We start from the raw sequence: 8,940 nt of genomic DNA, 5'->3' as shown, positions 1-8,940 counted from the left end.
AGCTATCTAATTCGATTGACATTTATTTTTAACGACTTCTCTGGCGACTTTTATTTTGAAAACAAAATCTTTTAAAACGTAGAGGGAAGTGCTTTCTTCCGGATTAGCGGCTTTCACACCATTGCAGTAAACCGCAACACAAACGCTTTAGTCCTTTCACAAGAAACGTAAGTATATATTAGATACTTCGACTATCACTCCGTGCATATTATGCTTAGTGTATTTTTCAGCTGCGAACACGTCGCTGCTTTTGCTGTGGTTGCAAAGTTGCAGACAAAAGAAACCGGCTAACAACTAACGTTAGCTAGGCATTGTGGGTCAAGCCTCCTTGTATTTGTGGCCTCTGTTTTACTAACTGGTTTTTTGTCCCTTTGAACAGTTTGGTGGGTGTGGGGGTTTGGCACCTCGTTAGCCAATTAGCTAACTAGTTGTAATGTAACTAACTGCATAGTTGGCTAGTAAATCCATGCATACAATACTATTGAATTGTTTCATTGTTAATGCATTGAAATGCCTTGTTAACGTTAGTTCCAAACCCAACAATGTAGTAATCAATATCCCGACACTTGAGTGAGAAGTTACTATTTTAATGGCTCAATTATTTGATAACGACCGTTGAATGCCAACCGAGTATAAAATGTCTTCAGTGGGCAAGGTTTAAGGCTACACTGTAAAACCTTTGTTCTCACGCACAGCCTTGAACAACTGACTTGCATGTGACTAGGCTTGGTATTGGCAAGTTGATCCTGCAGCATTGTACAGCTAGGTAGGTAGTACAGCACTGCAGTAGAATTGAGATCAGTGTAAAAAAAAAAACTGGAGCTTTGAGCATTTTTCTAAAACGTTTCGTTTTATTACTTACTTTGACTGATTTACTTATCATATGCTTGTTAAAAAGGAGTGAGAGGCTCCTGGACCAAAGCCTACTAGATAGACTCCACCCTATTTGCTTTGCCATATTGAGACGAAGTTCCACACTTGATTCACTGTTTATTGACTTTGCTGGGTCGTTTGTCTTTCCCAGTGAGCTGTCATTGTCACCACCATGTCGTCTGGAAACGCTAAGATAGGCCAGCCGGCCCCACAGTTCAAAGCCACTGCTGTGGTGGACGGACAGTTCAAAGATATCCAGCTGTCTGACTACATGGGTAAGGACTTTATGATTTTCTCTAAATGACCATTTTATTGGCAGGTCAGTCGTATACAGGTTACCATCTAACAACAAAGTTGCTGAAACATCAGAATGTACCATGGTTACTCCATGGATATCAGTCTGAAAGAAGTTGATTTAAAGAGGCAGTAGTCTCTTAAAGCCAGAATGTTGTATACAATTGTATTTGAGGTTACTTTACTGGTTGTAACGTTACTTGCTGTTGGTACTTTTGGCGGTAGGAGGAAGACTTTTTTTCGACACCAGTAGGTCCAAATGTAACCGAAAATAGTCGACCACCGCGCGTTTCCTCGCAGTCAGCTAGCAGTGTTTTCCATTAAATCTGGTTCGGTTATATTCGGCCATATTGTGCAAGTGTTTGTCACGTGCGAATTGCGTCAGTATTGAAATCAAAAATAAGAAGTAAAGTTATACAGACCAGTGTACTGAAAGTCGGTTTAATAACACTACTCTGAATATTTTGTCTAAATTTGAGTAGCTGAAGGACAAACCGCACAGACAACAAGTAGTGCAAGTTTAAATTTTATTTAATTCAACGTTCTGACTTGAAATGACCATTTTCACCCATGTCACAGGCTGTATATACCAATAAAAAAAATTTTACAGCCTGATTAATCAGACTAATTACAAAGCTAAGGGTCTTCATTGTCTTTACAACCATGCAGAACTACTCATGACGCCAGTTTTAACAAGGCCAGTCAGCCGTGTGTGTGCAGGGTACAGAATAGTTCATATTCTGACTGGTTAGAATGTAATTGTCTTATGTCACCTTCCAGGATTCAAGTACATATCTTCAAAATAATAGGCTATAGAGTAACATGTACACCACTGGCACCTGGAGCCAAATCAGCTACTCAGTGTTATTGCTGTCCCAAGAGACAAGGCCTACATGTACCCAAACACACACTTCTGACTCCTCTCCTGCGTGTGTCCCCTCCAGGGAAGTATGTGGTGTTCTTTTTCTACCCGCTGGACTTCACTTTCGTGTGCCCCACTGAGATCGTAGCCTTCAGCGACCAGGCTGAGGAGTTCCGAAAGATTGGCTGTGAGGTCATAGGCGCCTCCACAGACTCTCACTTCAGCCACCTGGCCTGGTAAGAACTGGTTTAGACTTTTGAGCATTGAGTTTTAGTCATTTCTGTTGATGGGAACTTTAAAGGCATGGAGACATACACTAGGGTTGAATATTCCTGCACCTCGATCAGAACGGTCAAGAGGCTGACCTATTTCAACTGATAACAAATGTATCTGTTCATTTCTCTGTCAGTGTAAAATGCTTTCCAGTTGTCCACATCTGCCAATTGTAAAAAAAATAAACAGGCGTTTGAGTACACTCCCATGCTCTGGCTATCTCGTCTCTGCCTGCTGTACTGCCTAGTGGTGATAAGTGCCATAGCCCTTAGAAGAACTAACGGTCACTGGACTCAATCCAACAATGGTTTTAGAATCCTACCTCTATGTAGTTTACGCTTGCGTGATTTGTTAATTTACTTGACTATTACTGTGTGAATGTCAGCATTCAGAATTTTTAATTTGACTTTGTTACTATGTGATACTCACTACATCCTTAATGAAGCGTAAACAAGGGCTGTATTTGAGTTTGTTATGACGATGACATTGTGCCCTTTCCCTATAGGATAAACACCCCCAGGAAGCAGGGTGGTTTGGGACCAATGAACATCCCCCTTGTGGCTGACCTCACCCAGTCTATCTCCAGAGACTACGGAGTGCTGAAGGAGGACCAGGGCATCGCTTACAGGTCAGTTATTTACGACACTGCCGTCAGTAGTGTGTATGTGAAACCTCTGTATACAAAGGTGCTATTTAAAGTTTAGTGTGCACTTGCAAGGTTATTGTTAAATGAATGCAGTGAAGTGCTTTTTCATTTGATTCACTTTCATGTTGGCTGACTTTTTGATTTTACTCTTGTATTGGATATTGATTCAAGCATGTAGTCTCAGATGCCCCGTGTGGCCGTCTGACCCTCTCACTGTCTGCTTCCTCTCTCCCTCACTCTCTCTCTCAGGGGTCTGTTTGTGATTGACGACAAGGGCATCCTGAGGCAGATCACCATCAACGACCTGCCAGTGGGCCGCTCTGTGGATGAGACCCTGCGTCTGGTGCAGGCCTTCCAGCACACAGACAAATACGGAGAGGGTAAGCGATTTAGCAGGTTTTTACATGTTTTTGCTTCCTAGTTCTTATTTCAAGAGCCAGCACAGGGCTCTACAGTGCGACCACTTTACTTGCATATGCAGAAAAATATTTACCTGTGCGACCTGAAATTGATCCCCAACATTTTTTGGCATGGGTGCTCCTTATAAAAAAATCTGTTTTGATAAAAAGTATGCGTAGAGCCCTGCAGCATCTGGATCCAGTCTCATTGCTATGCACACAAGACATTCCAACACTAGTTGTTTTTTTTGGCATGAAGTCATTCAGTTAACAGATCAAGGGATCAATTTCTCTTTACAACACCTAATACCATTCCATTAGTCTCTTATATGGGAGCTCACTTTCAAACATGTGGAATGTGTTTGGAAAACATGGAATTTTTACCATTGGTTAGGAATTGTTTGAATATTCCATGTCAGTGTGACTCATCCTGGGCTTGTCCCTCTCTTCCTGTGATAGTGTGTCCCGCTGGCTGGAAGCCAGGCAGTGACACCATCGTCCCCGACATCCAGAAGAGCAAGGAGTTCTTCTCCAAACAGTGACAACACAACAGAGCCTCAGGTTGTGTCCAAAATGGCACCCTATATAGTGCATATGGACGCCGGTCAAAAGTAGTGCACTTTACAGTGAATGGGGTGCCATTTCCGACCCACGCTCTGTCTCTCCTGAGATGTCCTAGCACTTACCTTCAGATGGGAAGTCCTCCCTTCAGCAACCATCTCTTGGTGTCCAACCCACACTTATACATAAGTTTTAAAGAACTTGTAGACTCCCACTCTATCTGTATGACAAATAAGCTACTGGTGGAAACAGTTTATTCTAGTCCCATGCACTGAAAGTGTTTTTTTGTTTGTGCTTTTTTCTCAAGTGTTTAAAAAAATGCATTGAATATTTTGTACCTCACAATTGTTAACTACTCAGTCGACTGTCACGGGACATTAATAACAACAAATGGGGAAAATAATGATTTACATGTTGGCAGTGTTTTGTCTGAAAAATAAATCTAAGTGGAGGTTGTTTGTTGTCATGTGTGAAATTTAGTTTTGACCACTAGGTGGAGCTCTATCGCCAGTTTCTCTCCTAAAGCCGTTGACAGATCTGCTTCGACAATGGTAGGTGGTGATCTAATAAAGGTTTTGTAAGATTGTGTAATGTGGAGAATTCCCAGCACAGTCTATCAGTAAGATATCCTGCACCCTAGATTGGATTCCTTGAAGCAGGCTATGCTATAAACGCACTGTCAGTCATCAGATGACACCTTTTCGATAAAGTTGGGCTCCAAATAAATGCAGAGAACCTACCGCTCGCTGCATCCTACCCTGCCTTCCTTAGATCATTGGCTAAGTGTTCAGAGGATATGTACTAAGGCCTAGCTCTAGTTTATATATGTAATATGGATGTCTTCCTTTGGCTGGAGTTGAATTAAGATGACTTTGCTCGAGCTCTGCTGATATCAATGATATGGCCTTCATTTGGCCTATAATAGTCCTACACTTTTCCTGTTTATAACTTAATGGCAAGGCTATTTGCTGAGTTTACATTAGACTTTGAATGTTCGGAGACCTGTACAAGATTACTCCCACGTAGCCTACCAATGTTTAGTTTCCCTTCTCACATCAGCAAAGAACATCGTTTGCTTTGCTGGAAAATTGACCCGTGTATTTTTATCTCGACATTAGTTTCGCATAAGGTTGTTTTGGGAACTTGAACACTGCGGTGGCTGATTAGGGGAACTCCCCCCGTCTTTAAAAGCTTGCCATTGACAAACTTCTCTTCACACGCACAGTATGGTCTAGTAGTAAGGTCTCTCGAAAACGCGCCGCTCTACTGACGGGCAATGTAGGTGGGGGTTCACGGAAATCTTCCCCCTGCTGTGACGTGTAATTCCAAAAAATACCATATTTGGCAATACGTATGTACGTCATAGGGCAAACGACACAACGCGGGCACGTCTCGTACGTCAAGCCTGTTTCTGTGTTGGTTGATTAAAAACAGAAACCGTTCCTGATGATAATTTACTGGTTAGCGTGGGAAATGTCAATGTAATTATGAATCCATGTAAACACACCTACTTCTACACACATGTTAACACTAAAGCTTGTCATGAACACTATAGCTGCAGTGTAATATATAGGCCTAGGCTATATCTAGTTCATAGGCCTACAGCGTTCGTTGGTTTGAGAAATGTCAATGTAGTTGTGTAGAAAGGATACAATGTAAAATAGACGAGGGTAAATTTTAAGATTTTACTTAAATATATACTGTACAAGTAAAAAAGACAGTGAGGATCAACCTGACTTAAAACAATAACTTATAAATGGAATGCATTTCACAAATGACAGTTCAAATTAATTAAAATAAAAAAAATGTAAACAGGCAAAGCCATAACTAGCGGACACTGTATATAACTTGTTCAGAATGCCCCGAGTGTTATTAGTCTTATTATTGTGCACGCGGTTTCCCATGTCCATCATACCATGGAAACCAATAAACAATGCAAAAAAAATAACCAACTTTTGAATATTTTCAACATGAAAACACAATGGTAGTTCACTCAATTGCTGTCCCAACAGTGCAGTAAGTTCTGATTGCTTTAACAAAGGAAAACAAATGTATTCCCTATTATTGTCCAGTGTTTATTTTATAGTCCATCGTTTTATAGTTTTCAAAACGACTTGATCTTGGATGTCAACATGAGTTGACAGCCAGAACTGACGTGTGTCATAACTTTCTGTTTGAGTTGAGCTACCTGCTCGCGCAGGACGGAAGCTGTGCTGGAGAGCCCGGCGTTGTCTGTCTTCAGAATCTTGACCTTGTCCTCCAAGCGCGAGATGCGCTCCAGCTTGCGCTTCCGGCACTTGGTGGCTGCCAGGCGGTTCCTTAGCCTCTTGCGCTCGGCCTTGATGCGCTCCTGGTTCTCCATGTCGATTGGGGACAAGCCGCAAACTGACTCGTCGTCGCTGCTCTCCATGTCTGGGACAGTCTGGGGCTCCTCTTTCATCCCCGAATATCGCTGTGCGTGTAGGCCTGCTCCGGCTAGCGAGTGTTGGAAGTGGTGGGATGGGTGCGCCGCGGCTTGGTGGTGCTGGTACTGGTGATGAGGCAGGTAGCTGATGGTGGTGGAGGGGTAGCTGCTGGTAGCAGGTGTGAGGTTAGTGTGAGGGCCACAGCTGTTCAGGGTGGTGTACTCCAGGTGCTCCGGATGCATGGAGGAACCAAACACGGTGGAGGCCACAGTGCACGTGGAGACTCCACCGGTTCCGATGGACACGTTCGGTGGCGGCATCTGGTTCATCTTGTGGAGGTCGTCCAGAGCTTTAACGAACCCGTCCGCGAAGCCCTCTTGTTCCTCTGTGATTCCCCTACTGTAGAAGTACTGCCCAGGTGTCGGTGTGGTAGTGATGACACCGTTGCTGTTCTGGATGATCAATCGTTCCAGTTCAGGAGAGGCGAGCTTCAGCGAGCCGACTTCTGATGCGACCCCGGTCGGATAGAATTCACTCTCGTTGCGCAGCTGAGCCTTGAGGCTTTGGTTCCGATAGTTTTCGGCGAAGTTCAAGTTCATGTTCTGCTTGAGGAGCTTGTAGTCGTGCAGGGCAGCGCCTGAATGACCATAAGCAGAAAGAAACGAGTCGTCATGATAGAAAGGCTGTTCCATTATTGTGGACATTATTCAAATATTGCTGGAATTCTTCAGTGTAGTAGCTGAATTTATAAGTCCAAAAAAGGGCAAGCCCTCTCGAGTGTCTTTTCAGCAACCAAACGTTTCCGCAGAAGGTATATTATAATCAAGCCCAAAGTTATCAATGTAGAACAGAGCAAAACTTCCAAAATAGTGGAACTGTACTGTACCGAGTCAATAGTCGTCGGGTTTTTTTTCTTGACAGTTGTATTCAAACTGATGTCCGGTGACTAATTATTGGATTCCACACAGTCTTTCGTCCCGTTGATATTTTCTTTGCGAACTGGAATGTTCGTTGTTTTCTCGCTGGTTTAAACTCGTGTTCTACCAGTGTTCATGCGATACAGGCAATTTATACACTTTATAGTGCAAGAAACGCACCGATTGGCCAGCCCTTGTTCCACGCCCTGAAACGTCAGATGCTCGATGACGTTGTTGCCAGGAACTGCTGAGATAAACAAGACTTGAGAGAGAGGAAAGTGATAGGCTACGTAAATGATTTTATACATCTATCTGGGTTAAATGGTAGTGTTATTTGCGTCGAACCTCCACTTTCGGATTCATTTTGACTTCATATATTGATGTGGATATAATCTTGAGGGCTATCTTTATAACACCGTTATGAAGGGGCCATTGCCAGTTGGATATAATATTATATTGATACATTTGAGTACTCTACATGTATTGATAGGCTACATGTATTTTGTGCCTATTAGGGTCCATATCAGAAAATATCACTGACACATTTAGCTGATTGAATATTGCCTTACAATTACATCAGCTTGGGTCATTTACCTAAGAAAACTATAGGTCTTCCTCAAGCTAAGAACACGACTATTTAGCCTATGCAATGTCATTGTATAACTTGTTGAACAGTAGCCAAATTCCCCTTCCCATCGCCTTGTATCCACACAGTGTTCAATAGTGTTCGATTGATAAGGCGCGAGGCTGAGTCATGGCAACGAAATTTATAGCAAGTCCATATTTGGTTATCCTGGCGCATCAGTTCCTGCTCCGTGTGAAAAGCGGGAAGCCACTCCCAGGTTGGACCGCTTCCAGAGCAGGCCTCCGGGCGGGAAGAGGCGGAGTAGCCGTACTATACTCCGAGTAGAGCAGAGGGAGGGTGGGATATGGAGGAGAGCAGAGGCTAGAGTGGCAAGGTAGTGCGATATGTCCAGAATAGTTTATTCAGAACAAGAATAAGACTGGCACCATCACGATCACATGTGAAAAAGTGGTTGTGGCCCACATAGGCCAGTGGGCCTATTATTTCTCAAGTATTGGAGTCTTTCCTTTTCATTTTACGCATGGTGACGCCAGCCAAGTGGTTATGAATTTATTATGGAGTGTAAAAGTAGTTATGTCCAGAATATCCAAATCAGAAGAATTGCTGACACTATAATGATGAAACCTGACAAAAAGTGGTTTGGGATGCTTTTTATTTTTACAATCAACCTTTTTGAGTCTTTATTTTTTCTCTTTTACCCAGAGACAGAGGCCAAGCAGCTTTATTTTATTTTGTATTAATTGCTGTAAGCATCACGATGACACTTTGTGTGGTTTAGGCTTTTTTGTAATCAACCTTTGGTATTTTACGCATGGAAAGGCCACGCCAGACTTTTAAATGTATTATAATATTAGCTGACAAACAGCTATTATTTGGCCTCAGGTAGAGTTTTACCTTGAGAAACCATGGTAGCAAACAAAACAACAAAGCAGGAGACCCCTCTATCCGAACACCTGTTTTTGGTTCGAGGAGAAAGACGTCTCTGTCTCCTGAGTATGGTAATGAGGTCTGAATCATTTTCTCATCCAGAATAGAAGAACGTTCGAATCGAACGATGCAGGCATCCGCCCACGCGCCCCTAGTTCTCCAAGTTCTATCTCCATGTTCGACTCGTCCCAACCTTCC

At 42.9% G+C, this 8,940-nt stretch overlaps 2 protein-coding genes across 2 annotated transcripts; one reads left to right on the top strand and one right to left on the bottom strand.

The window, feature by feature from the left end:
* The first annotated feature begins 57 nt into the window (after positions 1-57).
* prdx2 (peroxiredoxin 2) lies at positions 58-4,363 on the top strand. Its single transcript, XM_055907465.1, has 6 exons — positions 58-167; positions 1,025-1,148; positions 2,112-2,265; positions 2,808-2,930; positions 3,198-3,328; positions 3,806-4,363. Exons 2-6 carry the CDS (start codon positions 1,046-1,048, stop codon positions 3,886-3,888), a joined length of 594 nt encoding a protein of 197 aa, XP_055763440.1. The 5' UTR covers positions 58-167; positions 1,025-1,045; the 3' UTR covers positions 3,889-4,363.
* Positions 4,364-5,578: 1,215 nt separating this feature from the next.
* On the bottom strand, positions 5,579-7,381 carry LOC129839814 (transcription factor JunB-like). The gene has a single exon (XM_055907463.1). It carries the CDS (start codon positions 7,014-7,016, stop codon positions 6,012-6,014), a length of 1,005 nt encoding a protein of 334 aa, XP_055763438.1. The 5' UTR covers positions 7,017-7,381; the 3' UTR covers positions 5,579-6,011.
* Positions 7,382-8,940: the final 1,559 nt, after the last annotated feature.

Source organism: Salvelinus fontinalis, chromosome 40, assembly GCF_029448725.1.
Source record: "Salvelinus fontinalis isolate EN_2023a chromosome 40, ASM2944872v1, whole genome shotgun sequence".
Lineage (NCBI taxonomy): Eukaryota > Metazoa > Chordata > Actinopteri > Salmoniformes > Salmonidae > Salvelinus > Salvelinus fontinalis.
Note: the sequence above shows the minus strand (reverse complement) of the source record. Positions and strands in the feature narration are given on the sequence as shown.

What these genes read in the sequence shown, in the direction of transcription:
- prdx2 (XM_055907465.1), top strand. Translation starts at nt 1,046, where the DNA reads ATGTCGTCTGGAAACGCTAAGATAGGCCAGCCGGCCCCACAGTTCAAA. An exon ending in CACTTCAGCCACCTGGCCTG is followed by an intron (nt 2,266 to 2,807) that starts GTAAGAACTGGT and finishes CTTTCCCTATAG; the next exon opens with GATAAACACCCCCAGGAAGC. An exon ending in CACAGACAAATACGGAGAGG is followed by an intron (nt 3,329 to 3,805) that starts GTAAGCGATTTA and finishes TTCCTGTGATAG; the next exon opens with TGTGTCCCGCTGGCTGGAAG.
- LOC129839814 (XM_055907463.1), bottom strand. Translation starts at nt 7,016, where the DNA reads ATGTCCACAATAATGGAACAGCCTTTCTATCATGACGACTCGTTTCTT.